A 15,189-nucleotide genomic window follows, 5' to 3' on the forward strand; every position below is an offset into this window, starting at 1 on the left:
TTTTTCTTTTTTAATAAAACAATATTGTTTAATAATAATAATATTATTTTTTTAAAAATAAATTAACCGAGCTAAATCTTCCATATATAAAACCGGGCTTTGCTTCGGGTATCGGTTTTAAAGCCATGTACGATAAAAGACAACAGCCGACTAAGAAGGGCGAAACCGTAAATAACAACAAAAAAAGGTGCTTTCTTTTCTTCTCAGTTCTCTCTGGACATCTCCAGAGACCCCAGGAAATATCTCCATAAACACTGTTTCTCCTCTCTTATAGCATAATAATAATTAAAAAAAACAAAGCAACAAAACATCAAACGCTTTGCGTACAAAGCACAAAATCAATCTAAAGGCTCACAAACAATGGATGGAGTTGCTCCATACTTGTCGTCGTCGTCATCTTCTTCTTCGTTGAAGATATTGAAGAGAAAAGAAGTGGATGAAGTCAGTGATGATTTCTCCGATTTCTCCCTTTCCGCTCCTGCTCGCAAGACTCGCCGTCTCGTTCTGGTACTATTTCACTCCCTTTCTATCTTTTTGTTAAAAAAAAAACTCGAGATTTCTTGAGAAAATATTCATCAATTTTGTGGTTTGTGTCGGTTGTGTTAGGATGCTGAGCTGCCGACGATTATAGAGGAAGAAGAGGGATCAATGATGCCGGGTGAGTTCGGTGAAGAAGAAGGGGACTGTGGTTTGATTAGCAATGAGCAGAGGAAGAACCAGGGAGTGCAGATAGAGGAATTGGTCATGCCAGAATCATCATCAGCAACTTCTGATAACGAAGAGAGGGCTATTGTTTTATTCAAGCCTGTTAATAACCTTCACTTGCTGCATCGTTCTCCTAATAATTTCTCTGTTTCTCTTGATTCCAACATCATTTCTGGCTTCAGAAGTAAGTGATTGAGCTAATTTCTTTGATGGGTTTTTGTGATTTTTGTCTAGGAGTTGGCTAAAACTGGATAATTTCTGTTTATGCAGATCAATTTCTATGGTCAAGCCAATCTGGTGGAGTAAGATCTGTTGAAGAAGAGGAGGCAGGGGCAAGAAGGGATAACAGCATGGCTGTTGTGCCTTGGGTTCCTTCTCAAACTCAGCCTGCTTTTTTGCAAGAAATAATGTATAGTAATGCTAGTGTGCCACAAACTGAGCTGATGGATTCTGAAGAAATGGGAGAAGCAGCAATGGATATTGAAGAAGACAATAATGATCAAAATAATAGTGGAAGTGTAGGGCTAGGACAAGCACAAGGGAACCAGGCATTTGGATTTGGTGGAATAAGAGCAGGGAGTGATGGCCTCCCTCAGTGGCAGCAACAGCATTGCTTGGTGCCGCAGATTCCTCAAAATCCTAACCCAACTCCTGTTACTTGGCTCCCGTAAAGTGGGCTTGTTGGTTTTAGCACTGGCCTCCATTTTTTGTAAGTTTTGTTCTCTGGAGTGCAATGAAAGCAGTGTTAGATTTGGGAATGAAGAATGTATATGATGGGGGCGTGAGGAGACTATTAGAAAGTGTTCCTCTTGTTTTCTTTGCTTTTTTGGGGACCCACTTTGTTTTGGTTCTTGGGGAACTAACAGTTATGATGAGGTTGTGAGGGTTTCTTTTCTGGATGACAAGCTTATTGTAGGAAGGAAGTTGAGATGAAATAGTAAAATGTTAATGGTCTGGAGTTTCTTGTGTTCTTCTAGGTTTATGTTTCGAGTTGGATTGGTGTTTTCCATTGGAGTTGATCATAGCTTGTTCAGTTTGCTTAATACTGATAAAAAGCTATAAAAGCCGTCGTGCATCCAGCCATTCACTCTTGAAGCAAATCCAATTGCTGTAGGCAACTCCTTCCCTTTTTGTTGGTTGAGTGAACCAGAAAAGCTCAAACTTTAAAATAAACTTGGAACATCAATTTCAAACCTCCATTCGGTGCATCATGATATGCAGCAGAGATGAGAAAGAATGAGAGTTTAATTGGTTTTCTGCCCTGAGAAAGTTTAGGAGCATCGATTTGTATTACTTTTTGGTACTGTATCCATTTGATCTAAGATTAGGCATCACATTGTACGGCAAAAATAATACGCCACCTGGAAAAGGATGTAAAGAGAGAAGGCCCAATTGATTAACTGTTTCAACAGTGTCATTATTGAGGGTTCAGTTCTATTCTGAAAGTAAGTTACAACAAATAAGAAATAAAATAAAATGATGCGTCCACAGCCTCTCGAGAGGGCCTTCAACATCCATCTAATTGTCGTCCCCAACCGCCAGCACAAAAATTATGGGACTGTCATGTATATCTGCTGATTGGAAGTCTCTGTGATGGTTAAGGTTGCCCCTGCATGGCATAAATAACTGTACGAAACCATCTATGTGGTGGAACTGGATCTCTGCTTAATCTCCTGATACATATACCTTCTCTGCGTAGTACTTTTTCTCATTTTCTGCCTTCTTGGCATTACGTTTCTGCATTGAAGTTTAGGGTTAGTCAGAAGCAAAACATCATCGCATGATATACTACCCTGTGAATACAATGCTACTATCCAAAAAATCGTTTGCAGTGAACTTATTTGTGAGGTATAATGAGCAGGAAATCAAATGACATCGTAAAAGGAAGAATACTCAAGGCAAGTAATCAAATAAGGACATTGGATCCCAGACTTGAATACCAGAATGAAAAAATTCAGAATTTGAACAGTAACTATTTATGCCCTTAACGAAGAAAATGAATAGCTACTCATTCACAGCTGAAAAAACCTTGACAATGCCTTCAAGAAATCTGGATTTACTGACTGTAGCTCACCAGTTCGACTCAGAGATTGTAATTCACCAGTTCAACCACATGGGACCATGTGAGAAATTGGATTAGTGAATCCCGCTGGTCAGGACCATTCAATGAGTGAATTAAGCAGTGCTCAATGCCATCTGGTTAGTTTTTTCCAGGCAATTTCATAAAATGTAGTGGTGCAAAGAATGGACGACAGTTGACGCGAGATGCACAATTGGAATGTCAATCCAAAAGGAAAACACAAATCACATTGAACTCATTCAAGTAAAGCAAGAGTGATACCATGTAAGCCTCGTGATTGGCAACTATCCTTTGCGCCACTGAAGTGGTTGTTATAGTTTTAGGGCTGTCAAGCATCCGGAAAATTCTCATGCTCTTTGGAACTGCATACGGATCAGGTTCTCCCTACATGAAGCAAAACGTTTTTTTTTTTCAATTTTCCAATTGCCCAAGCACATAGAAGTTGCATGAGAAAAAAGGGATTCAATAAGGGAAATCGAAGAATTAAGCTTACAGCCAACAAGGAGTTGTTCTCTGCTACTGTCCCATGCACAACCAAGGTGATGTTAAAAGTTGTGACCTAATCATGCAAATAAAGGAATACCTCATGGTTAAGAAATCATACAATGGTCATTCAAAAATGTACTATGCCTCAACATTAATAGGTTGATAAACAGATCCAAAACTACATCAGTTAATAATAGAAACTTAGGAAGGTGTCAGTTTGAAACCTCAGTGGAAGGTGTATGTTTAAAGAACTGAAACTACTCTATAGAAGAAGGGAGCAACATTTTGGCTAAAGACACCAATTCAGTCTATGCTTTTCGTTAGAATCACTTTACTCACAGTTCAGAATTCATCTTTGAAATCATACCATATACTTCAGTTAAATTGATGTTGATTACATGACTCCAAGAACTATTTCTGTTGTTCATAAGCTTGGCAAAGGAGTTGTTTAGGTTCCAATGACATTTGTAACTTTCTAAGATCAAGCATATACTTCAACAACCATTTGTAAAAATAAGGATCAACCTGAATCCTTCAACACATAAAGCAATTACACAGAAAAATCTTCTTGTTAAAGCTAAAGCCCAAGTAATTTCAAAATCCCAACAAATTTCTTCATTCGGCATGCATTAACCCCATCTCTGTACGAGCATCTGTGATGCATTAACAATAAACCATTATCTGTTTAAAACTCTCATATCAAAGTACATAGAATTATAGCAACAATTAAAATACCATGTCTTTTGTAACTTCCCAAGGTGCACCAATGATGACTTCATCAACATAGCGGCAGGCCAGCACACTAAGACTACGTTCATGCAGATGCATAATTGGGTGACCTTTCCCTCTATGTTCACTACACAAAACAGCATTTTGTTTCATTATATTCTGCTGTACTGACACAAGAAAGTGCAGATACAAGTCTTATCTGATGCATTCAAACATCTGTAAGTGCAAAAATTGCTGATATCAAGTGTGCTAATGTACAATGTACACAAGTAAAATCAAGCATCAAAAGCAAATTGATATATATACCTTACAATCTGGTCAGTGTGGATCCCAACCAGCAGAAAATCTCCAAGCTGCCTAGCACTCCTGAGAATCTGAGCAAGGAAAAATATAAGAGGGGAAAAAAATTCTCAACAAATTTACATATATGGTTGGCTTTTAGCGATAAAGGAAACAGAGCATTTTGTATGGCATATATACTATGGATGGGTGCATCATGCATCTACTGGGATAACCAACAAGGGATTCAGAGTCTTGAAAACCAAAAGCTAACCAATCACACCATAAAACAATTAATGAATCAGATAAAGGTGCTTCCCCAGATAGCCAGTGACATTAAATCTGTTGAACAAGTTTGACAAACCATTCTACTGGATGCAGACTTGAAAAGGATTAACTCTGATCCAATCATGTTTGCTTTAGCTATCAGACATAAACACCAGAAGTTATAGTAACCCAGTCCAGAGTGCTGGAATTGTCAATTTGAGCAATCATCAAGTTTCACTGTGTCATGCAAGGCAGATATTTGAGTGGATGGCATTGAGCCATGTATACCTACAATGCCATGTTGAAAAGCACTAACCTGATGCCCAATAGAACTACAGTCCACAAAAATATGCAGTGATGTTGGAGCCACAAACTTTGGCATGGCAATGAGATACAATCACAGCTTTTTTATAGTGATGGAATTGCAAGAATCATTGCAAAGAATGATGACAGTAAATCATTGATGATTAATGATACCTCCACATGTCCAGCATGGAAGAGATCAAACGCTCCATCGATGTAGACAACACGAGCATTTGGTCCTGGTCCCTAAGATAACATGCAATGCAGAGAGTCATTCGATCAAATAAGGTCCACATACACTGATGAAAGGAGGAAAATTTTTAATTGTATGCCCCCTTTCCCCTCAAATCATGCATAGGATATCTGATTAGCACCTCAATTTCCCTTTTAGTTCCAAACAAGAAATGCAGGTATGGAAATATATGCTAAAAAAATATTTTGATTGGAGGATCAAAGATGCCATATATAATAATTTCCAGTTAGTGGTCACAAAATCATGCTTTACTGACTTCACAAGATAATTATGAAAAGCAAACATGTGATACCTTGCCATTTGAAAATTGCACAATTCGCCGGGATGTTGGTAGAAATTGAGATATATGGGCACTGTTGGATTGACTTCCTTTAAGAGCAATGCCAGGCAAAGATGATGAATCATCGTGATTTTCACAAGCTTTTGTATCCTTCAAAGAAGAAAGTATTCTACCTACATTAATAAGTTGAGCTGTAATTAGAAACAAAAATAAAACAAGAAAGTTATCTTTATAAGTGTAAAGGATGAAAGTATGGGCAAGGGATCAAACACTTGTACTGATGACATGCACTCAACTAAAAAAAAGTACAGTATATTCATTGATAGCCCCAAACATATAGTTATTATCATGCTAGTTTTTTCTAACCAATCAATTTTTTGACTATTGTCCAACAATTTCAGAGACTGATCAAGAGAAGTTATAGTACCTACAATATCGGTGCTGGAGACACCTTCTGTACGCTTAATCTGCTTATAACGCCCAGCTTTCTTGGCCAAGGCATAGGCATCAGTTCCATCAGGAAGCAAGCAAGGATCATCACCATGTATGATATAATCAATCTTATGCTCATTGAAGAGACTGTTCATGAATTTCTCTGTAATGGCATAAGGAGCATTGGCTATGACTTCATCCACCCACTTTAATCCACTGACAAGGGCCAGCCTGAGAATAATGAACATGTGGAACATGTATAGTCCAGTTAATATATTGCCAGAGAAAATTGGCCTAACTACAGATATTTCATCTTATTCATGTTTTATAGTCCATTGCAATAACAACTAAATGAACACAGATGATAATGTCATAAACAAACTGATATGTCGCCCTCAAGAAGTACATAGCTCACTTTGCAATCGACGTCATAAACTTTGACCAGTTCCATTACTAGTCCAGCAAGATTTGGCAAATTTATTCCACATAATTCAGTAAAATATATTGCAATTAACAGATTCTGATCCCATGAATTCGTTTGTAAAATTAAAACACAACAAAAAAATAAGAACACTTCAACTGAAAGAAACATGTCCAGCCATTTAAAAAAAAAACACATAAAACAAATCAATGGGAAAAAAAAATGAAAGGAGCAATGCACTAAAATACCTCTCTTCCATGGATAAAACAGGAGGGCCCTTATTGGCAACAATCTCCTCATCACTAACAACACCAACCACCAATTCATCTCCTAAAGCCTTAGCTTGCCTCAAAGCATTGGCATGTCCATAATGCATAAGATCAAAACAACCATCCATGTAAACCCGAATTCGCTTCTTCTGACACTTCTTTTTATGAAATATTCCCAGATCAGACCACATGTAAGGCAAAGAAGAGAACCCAAGTCCACCAAAATAACTAGTTGATAATCCAAGCAAAGCAGCTGTTAGCATTAGTCCACCAAACAGATGTGGGTAGTAATACACCCCATCCCAAATCGAACTGCTGCTCTCATACTCCATTCTCCCACTCTCCTCTCTTTTTGTTATGCTATTCCAATCTTGAGGAGAGAGTATTGGAGATAGAGAGAGTATCTAGAGACACAAACCCTGCATAAGTTGAGACAACAATTGAAGTCAGTTACCAAAACAAACATTGTGATTTAACATAAATCATCGTAAAGTTGTTGTCTTGAAGTTAATTCACAAACTTAACAAACTAAAAAGTCCCACCAAATGTTAGAAACTTAGAACAAAAGAAAAAATAATTAGAATTGGAATTCATAAAAAACAAATGAACTTGTCTGAACAAACAGAAATCTAAATCACACCCAGGAACACCCACTAAAATTCAAATTAAAACAAAACGAAACAAAGATTGTAATTCAAGCAATAAAAATTCCAATGCCAAGCTAAAAAAAAATACAGTAAATACACCAAATCTGAATAAATTTCTTTCCCTTTCGCCTTTTTTTCCAGTAAATTATGAATCAACCCAGAATTAAAAAAATATAAGATTTTTACAAAAAGAAACCAAAGAACAATAGAAATGGGAGAGAATTCAACAAAATGGTTGCTAAATTTAATTAAATAAACAAATGGGGGGCTTTTTTTCTTGAGAATTAATGAATGGGGTTGGTCTAAATCTGAATCTCAAACTCAAGAACTAAAAAGAGAATATTTCTCATGTAAGATGCAAAGAGAGAAAGAGAAGGGACAGAAAAACCTGAAGGAAGGAAATGGGAATGAGAGAAACCCAAAGACAATGAAAGGAAATGAATTCTTAAAAACATAGAAACTCGAGCCTAGAAATCTGAATCTGTCAGATCGAGAATCATGTTTTCACCTCTCTTTTTTTCGTTTCCTCTTTCTTAGAAAACTTTTAGCTGGATTCTCTCTCTATGTGTTGGCTCTGTTTTTATTATAGTTGTGAAGTTCGGACCTGTACAATAAGTTAATCCGAATTCCAGCAACTATTCTGGATTGAAAAGAAATGGAGGAAGGAAAAAAATTGAGTAATCGGGACAAAAATATGAATTTGACTTGCTGATTTATAACTCTTCAAGAATTTTATTTTCTTTAAAACAGTATTATATTAATTTTTTTTAAGTTTCAAAATTTCTACTCCATAATTCAGACATTGCCTCAATCAACCCCGAGTAGGTCTTACGGCTATGATTTTTATGCCTAGACCCACTAGAAGGAATCTTTCAAGAAACAAAAAAAAAAAAAAAAGTTGTCTTTCTTTTTTCTTTAAAATGAAAAAAAAATCTCACCATTCAAAAAGAAAAGAAAAGAAAAGAAAAGAAAATGAAAGGAAAATCTCTCACCTTTGATTTTGGTATATTTAATTATTTTTATATTATTATATGTGCTTCGATGTATCTTTGTGATTAAGAAAGCAAAGCATCTTTGAAACTTCTGCATACGAGCAAACACATGTGAATGGTGTAGAGGGAAATGTCAAGTTGGTGCTTAGACTTTAAGATATTTATTGTTTGAGTCCTTAAGTCTTAACTTTTATCATTTTGGCCCATTGAATTTGTAAAAAACCTTGATTAAATCTTACTTTGAATGCAATTTCATGCCCATAAATGCTCAAACTAGTCTTCTTAATCCTTAAATGATTCAAATTAAAGTTTGAATTTCATAATATTATCGAGGACCCTTAATATCATAATGGTGTTAAGCAATTTGAGAAATTCATTCAATTAGAGTTCAATTTTTTTTCTCTAATGTAAAGCATTGACTCCTCCATTAACAGAGGAGAAGCTATCGTTGAGAGAATGAGGCTATTGGAGTTGAATAGGATATGATTGAAGGTTTGAATAAAGTAAAAGGATCAATTTGAAAGGAAAAACCCTCTCCACAAACACTTCAAAAATCTAAGAAAAAGGATTGATGCAGACTACAGGTTGCACGTCACTGCAACAATCCCGGAATTTATAATTAGGGATTGCTGAATTGTTTAAAACAAAAAAAAAACCAATTTTTTCACCATTTGAGTTTCTTATATTTCCCGTTTGTTTTGAAAAGAATTTTTATAAAAAATTAATTTTTTTAATTATTTTGATGTATGGTATCAAAAACAAATTTTAAAAACTAAAAAAATTATTTCAATTTATTTTCAATTTTTTTTAAAAAAAAACAAATATTATTACAATATCGAATATTTACAAAATCCTTTCAAAAAAAAAAAAGATTTAAAACCTAATTTCAACCTCAAAATTTATTCAAAATATATCTAAAACTTATTTTTATTTTTTTTCTCAACTTACTTTTCAATTTCGATGACAAACATAAATAAATTTTACTTTTAAAAACTAATCAAAATGGTTTTTATCATAGTTTTTAGATCCGGTCCGGTCCAAGACTCGAGTTCCGGGTTTAGACCGGGTCACCGGGTTATCCGGGTCAATTTGTTTTTTAATCAAAACGATGTTATTTTAGTAAAAAAACAAAAGTTAACAGGTTGTAACCGGGTTTTTGACCAGATATTGCCGGGTCAATCGGGTCGCATTGAGTTTTTTCTTTCTCTATTTTTTCTTCAACTCAGCCCGATTCAAGTCCCGGATCAGCCGAGTCGAGGGTCGACCCATCAGGCCAGGCGATGTTTTAAAACTATGGTTTTTATAGTTGAAATATAGATGATTGAAAGTTTTTTTCTTTTATCTTTATTTTTCACGCTTATCTTTTTTCTTAAAATTATTTTAAGATGAAAATATAAACAAATAAAGTTTAACTACTCAAATTTTAAAGTTTGAAAATACTAAAATACTAATTATAAATCAGCTTATAAAATCACAGAGCATATCTACAGCAGCGAAATAAACATAATTTTATTTATTTAATTAAATTTTTTTTGTTAATGTTAGCATCCAAACGAAAACATCATTACGTGTAATCTTTTAAATAAAATAAAATTACGTGTAAACAAAACTGATCACGCATTAATTTTGCGTGGCAAGCTTGACTTTCATGTTGAAATCGTGCGTGTAAAATACTGTGATTAGCATCAATTAATAGAATCAATAATGCTTAATTATTAAATTAATGTGTTTAGATATTTCAAAAGAAAATAAATTGGTGATTAACAATTTTTTTTCCTTTTCTTTTAAGTGGTTAAGACAAAGCAGAAAAAAATATTTAACGACTGAACAAGTAATCGGTAACCCACAAGAATTTGAAATTGGACTTAGTTAGATATTGGCTTTAATTAAACGTGGTCTAATCCTTTAATTAAGCTACGACTTTGATTAAAAATAGTCTTATTTAGATAAAGGTTGTTTCTTCTCTCCTTCGGATCGAAGTTATTAAATCTTGCTCCAATAAATATCTAGGTTATATATCGAGTTAATCTATATTAATCTAAAATAGTATTAATTATTTTTAAAAATTTTTAAATTAAATTAAATTTTAACTAGGTTGACATATCATATATTAAATTATGAAATCAATTAGGTTTGATTATATTAATTTCTATTTGATTTAATTTAAAATTTAATTTAAATTAGATCTAAAATCAATAAGTTATCGGTTAACCCTATGGTGCGAGTTTAATATGTATGCCTTGGATCTTGAAAAAGATATAATTTCTACTTTCTATTAATCATGTTTACAAGTTACAAGAGAATTTGAAAACCTTGACATAGATGAGCGGAGCAGGACCGATTAAGCAAAACCATGAAAGAATAACAGCAGCACATATTGCATGAATTCTATCAGAAACAAGTGCCCACAACCAGCCATGCTTATCACCAGCACTGGCCCTTCTTCATTGTTTCCCTCAATCAAAGAAGATACATAAATGGATCTTTGCACAAAACATGGTGAAATTGTTAATGTCGCAGATGTTTATTTTGAGTTTAGAAAGAAAGGAAACAAATATCAGTCCACTTCCCTTTCGTTTGTAGAGAATACACCATGAAGATCAAGTGCAATGATGCAACGGTACTTAATCATGGTTATGGTTTTAAATCAAAGCAATTACAAGCATTTTCTGTGTCTTGGTTAGTTTTTGTCAGCAAGCAAGCATAGAAGAAACAGCTGATCGTATAGCTAACACACATAGCATCAATTAGACCAAGGACAAAGTCTCCGTAAACTTGAGAGCATAGCAGCTGTAATGCGTGCAAGGATGAAAACTAAATAGCTTCTCGAATGCTTTGTGCTTGAAGCTGTAAGATATGATCTCACCAGGCATGTTGATCACCAGCAATGGCCCTTCTTCATCGTTTTCCTCAATAAAAGAAGATACATAAATGGATCCACTCACGAAACATGGTGAGACTGAAGGGTCCTGATCAGTGATCTCTGGATATGCCATTACGATGGCATTCACATCTAGATAGTACTTCACAAACCATTTTGAACACCCCTTCTCCATGGCATAAACAACAACGTATTGAGAGTCAATATTGGAACTGCTGCTGCTTGTCATTTTGTCATCAGGCATCTCAGGAGAGGCATTCACACCTATAATATCAGCTTTTTGTTCTCCAGTCAATAACCCAATAAAGTGCAATTGCCCACCAGACTCCCCAAAATACCTGAAGTTGTTGGTTTCCCAAGACTCAGGAAGTGGAGGGCTTGGCAATGCTTGAAGACATTCCTTATCAAGCAAGAAACAGAACCCATTTCCCATACGACTAATCCAGTGAATAGCACCATTCCAAAAGACACCATTGTTCAAGTTCACGCTCGAAGAATCAAAATTTTCTTGCTTTAGAGAAAGCTTCCAAATCTTGGTCTCAGATGAGTAGACATGGATCTCAAGCAATGATTTAAAGTAGTGAATACAAAGAACCTTGTAGTAAGGTGATTTTGAAGGATCAAACACCAATTGAATTCGATTGGAACGAATTCCATCGCCAGATGGTAGAGTGAGCTCCACAAACTGCCTTGTTGTAGGATTGAATACATAATAATACGTTGGTTTAGTTCTCTCAGCAGAATACCGCATCCTTTTAGAGCACAAAAGCAAGCCATTGCAGGACTGAGAAACATAAGTACTTCCGGGTTTATCAGGATCGAAACGAAGAAAATCGGAGGAAACATTAACTACTGATTTCCCATCAATAGAAACATATAGGTAACTACTTGGTTTCTTGAAATGGTATGCTACATTGAGGAGGAGACCAGAAATGGTGTGAGGGTTGAAGTAGGTATGGCGGATAGCGAAACTGGGATGGGAGATTATAGATAGCCATCTCTTGGAGATTAGCTTGAGTTTCAGGACAGTTTTTACAGGCAAATGTAACAAAATCTCGCCGACAAAGTCATCATTGCCAAGGACAACATCAACAGGCGATGATTTCTTCTTCTTTGGTGAGTTAAAGGAGACTTCTAAATGGCTTGGAGAAGAGGGAATCATTCTTCCTATTTCTTTCTCCTGATTCTAAGATGTCGTGAACTGTCTAAACCTTGATTTTCCTTCTGTCAGACACTTTTTTTCAGTTTTCAGAATAGCGGGGGATTCTCTTATAAGAAGACAGATTTCAGTTTCCAAAATAAGATTTCTTAGAGGTTAAGTTGAAATCTGGATAAAGATTGCTGTTCCGATCACTTTATGACAGGTCATCAACTACTTTTCCTGTGTGAATTGGGTATATTTGATGAAACTGTTTTAACAGGGGCTGATTTGCTACGAACACAATGCCTAAATTGGGATATACTTTTTTCCCATAAACTTTCTTGAACATTTTCTCGATCAGGTCATGACCAATCACCTTGTAAAGAAAATGCATTCACACACGACAACAGGACTCAATCCACTTGCTACGTAAACAGCCATTAATTTTCCACCTCAAGAACGTGGAGCTCACCAAGTAAGTGCTCGTGCATTTTCTTCGGTCATGGACAAAGATTTAAAAAAATAAAAAAAGTTTTGATTTTAAAAATAAATAAATTGTGATATGACTAGGTTAATTCATTAGAACAACTCTGAGTTAAATTGTTTTTTAACCTAATCCGGGTCACAAGCTTTAATTTGCCTCGATCAACTTGCCAACCAGGTTTAATCATTGTAGCTTAAGATTATTATTCTAATCGTATAAAATTAGTGTTACTCACCAATTAATTTTCTTTTAAAACACGTCTAAATCTCATTAAGTATGCTACAAGGAGGTGTCAGTTTCAGATTTCCATTAAAAAATTTGTGGTTTGCCGTGTTGTTAGAGTTACATAAGATAAGAGAAAAAAACAGCATATTTGCCGACCTGCCATGAGTTGAATGACAGGTGTGTAAGTAGAAAAATTAATTACACGACAACATAGATATAGATTGTTTTATACATTGATGTTTAAAATAAAAAAATAAAACATTATTATTTTGATATATTTTTAAATATAAAATATTTTAAAAAATAATTTTTACCATAATTTTAAAAACACTACATCATCAAATTTCAACTATTACTTTGCAAATTCTAAGCTAGTGCACCTTTTGATTTTTTATCTTTTTCACTTCCTTTGTGTATTAAATCCCTGTGATTAAATTTGACTTGGTAGATTAATTAGAAGACTTGATCCATCAGGTTTTAAATTAACATGGTGAAATTTAGTTGATCTAAAATGATTTAATTGACTTAATGGATTAATTAGCAATTTAATTACTTCGGTCAAAACCTAATTTAATATTTTTTGAAAATAATATTATTTAAATTTTAAAAAAATTCTTGAAATAACATATTTTTAAATCAATTTAAATTAACTCATTCATCTTATCAACTGCGCGAGTTAATATCAAAATACACGCAATTTTTATTCTTTCAATGATATAATATTTTGTTCCCATAAAAAAGACATTACCCCAACATATCTATTCACTTTAAATTACTGGTGAGTCTGTAGGATCTTCAATTATCTCAGGATATGCCATTACAATGACTTTCATATGTAGACAGTACTTAGCATTCAATTATCTTGGACTAAGGGAATCAGCCATTGATCCTTTCATTGTCTGAACCAGAGTTTTCTTTTACCTACTCGTGTTTCAAAATGCTCGCACATTCTTTATATAGAAAGAAAATCGGATTACTTAGAGGTCAAGTTTTATATCTATTATTGTTCTTATCGTATTGAATATTGGCAGATTTTTTATATAGAAATTAAGGTTAATGAGGTACAAAAATTCCAAGAGGTTTAACTAAGAATAAATTTTATAATTCTTTTTTGATCAAGAGCACTAGTAGCTAGTATTTAGTAGATCAAGAAGGTTAATAGCTAATACCTACTTCTTGATAAATTTAAAGATTTTTATATGTTTAGTTAAGTAAGTATATGGGCAGAACCAAAAAATAAAATTAAAAGGGATCAAAATATCAGTTGTTTTATTATTTAGGCTAAATATATTAATATTATTAAGGGAGGAGCTGGAAAAAAAATTCCTTACAGGGCCCTTGCCAGCCCCTCTGGTTTCTGCCCCTGAGTAAGTATCTTTATATATATATAAAAAAAATGCAATGTTAGTTTAGAGTTCGTATATACTAAAAATGCAGAGAATAAAGAGATAGTGAATCTAGTTTTAAAGGAACTACAGAGTATTTATAGATCACGAGTTTTGTTCATTTATAGAAATGAGAGGTTAAAGAGTTATTTCATCATTGTAATTTTTAAAGTTCTATTTCACTTAAAATAATATATATTATACTAGTATAAAATATTAAGGAATCTATATAGGATTATGAAATTTTTTTCAAGAAAGTGTTAAACTTGAACAAGTTGAATGAGACCATTAAAAACAAAAAATAAACCTAGGCAAGCTACCTAAGCTCAAACATGTTGAGTTAGGCATTATAGCTTGAGTCTATGAAAAAGCTAGGATGCAGGCGAAGCATGGACCCGTGCAGTGGCACGGGCCCATATGCTTATGGAAAAGCTTTTTGACCCAATTGTTGTCAAATTTTGTTACACACTTTTTTTTTATTTTTATTTTCTTGTAGCTTGAGCTTCTGGAAGTTGCATTCGATCACTGATCTGGGATAGAATTTATTGCTCGAATTTGAACAGAATCAGAATGGAAGCCGAACCTTACACCTCTTTAACGCAACTTGATTAACTTTTGTGTGTGTGATTTTCCTGGACGACACATTTTTCCAACATTAGGAATTCTTCATGACCTGACCTGGTTGATAAGCACCAGCCTTGCAAGAAAGCAACATTTGATAAAACACAAATTAATCATGTAATTAATAAGTGCAGACAATAAAAGGATGGATCATGATTTATGTCAACAATTATAAACAAATTACTTCTTCTTGGATTTGTTTCTTCATTCTTTCCCCTCTCACCCCTCAAAACAACAAGAAGAAGATTTGTATAGGGAATTTTATTCAAAAAATAATATTGACATTCAAGTTTAAAAAAGGTTGTCATA

The 15,189-nt window shown here is 34.2% G+C and overlaps 3 protein-coding genes across 4 annotated transcripts; 1 reads left to right on the forward strand and 2 right to left on the reverse strand.

Moving 5' to 3' along the window:
• The first annotated feature begins 158 nt into the window (after positions 1 to 158).
• LOC133673951 (uncharacterized) lies at positions 159 to 1,666 on the forward strand. The gene is made up of 3 exons (XM_062094894.1): positions 159 to 507; positions 607 to 889; positions 976 to 1,666. The coding sequence occupies exons 1-3, from the start codon at positions 361 to 363 to the stop codon at positions 1,374 to 1,376; spliced, it is 831 nt and encodes a 276-aa protein (XP_061950878.1). The 5' UTR covers positions 159 to 360; the 3' UTR covers positions 1,377 to 1,666.
• Positions 1,667 to 2,079: 413 nt separating this feature from the next.
• LOC133673950 (ethanolamine-phosphate cytidylyltransferase-like) lies at positions 2,080 to 7,933 on the reverse strand. Of its 2 annotated transcripts, none has more exons than XM_062094893.1 (10): positions 7,540 to 7,933; positions 6,484 to 6,923; positions 5,810 to 6,045; positions 5,395 to 5,555; positions 5,024 to 5,095; positions 4,307 to 4,374; positions 4,007 to 4,127; positions 3,279 to 3,344; positions 3,047 to 3,169; positions 2,080 to 2,442 (listed from the first exon to the last, which is right to left on the reverse strand). In XM_062094893.1, the coding sequence occupies exons 2-10, from the start codon at positions 6,834 to 6,836 to the stop codon at positions 2,371 to 2,373; spliced, it is 1,272 nt and encodes a 423-aa protein (XP_061950877.1). In that variant the 5' UTR covers positions 6,837 to 6,923; positions 7,540 to 7,933; the 3' UTR covers positions 2,080 to 2,370. The 2 variants fall into 2 exon arrangements, with proteins under 2 accessions (XP_061950877.1, XP_061950876.1); XM_062094892.1 differs by having other exon boundaries at positions 7,660 to 7,932.
• A 2,596-nt stretch (positions 7,934 to 10,529) lies between these two features.
• LOC133673774 (F-box protein At5g07610-like) lies at positions 10,530 to 12,245 on the reverse strand. Its single transcript, XM_062094663.1, has one exon. The coding sequence runs from the start codon at positions 12,184 to 12,186 to the stop codon at positions 10,891 to 10,893; it is 1,296 nt and encodes a 431-aa protein (XP_061950647.1). The 5' UTR covers positions 12,187 to 12,245; the 3' UTR covers positions 10,530 to 10,890.
• Positions 12,246 to 15,189: the final 2,944 nt, after the last annotated feature.

Source organism: Populus nigra, chromosome 15 (genome assembly GCF_951802175.1).
Source record: "Populus nigra chromosome 15, ddPopNigr1.1, whole genome shotgun sequence".
Classification (NCBI taxonomy): Eukaryota; Viridiplantae; Streptophyta; class Magnoliopsida; order Malpighiales; family Salicaceae; genus Populus; species Populus nigra.

Coding starts and splice junctions, on each gene's coding strand:
- LOC133673951 (XM_062094894.1), top strand. CDS start 361: ATGGATGGAGTTGCTCCATACTTGTCGTCGTCGTCATCTTCTTCTTCG. Junction 508..606: donor AGACTCGCCGTCTCGTTCTG/GTACTATTTCAC, acceptor CGGTTGTGTTAG/GATGCTGAGCTGCCGACGAT. Junction 890..975: donor CATCATTTCTGGCTTCAGAA/GTAAGTGATTGA, acceptor CTGTTTATGCAG/ATCAATTTCTATGGTCAAGC.
- LOC133673950 (XM_062094893.1), bottom strand. CDS start 6,836: ATGGAGTATGAGAGCAGCAGTTCGATTTGGGATGGGGTGTATTACTAC. Junction 6,046..6,483: donor GTTTTATCCATGGAAGAGAG/GTATTTTAGTGC, acceptor CATTATTCTCAG/GCTGGCCCTTGTCAGTGGAT. Junction 3,345..4,006: donor GGGAAGTTACAAAAGACATG/GTATTTTAATTG, acceptor TTGCATGATTAG/GTCACAACTTTTAACATCAC.
- LOC133673774 (XM_062094663.1), bottom strand. CDS start 12,186: ATGATTCCCTCTTCTCCAAGCCATTTAGAAGTCTCCTTTAACTCACCA.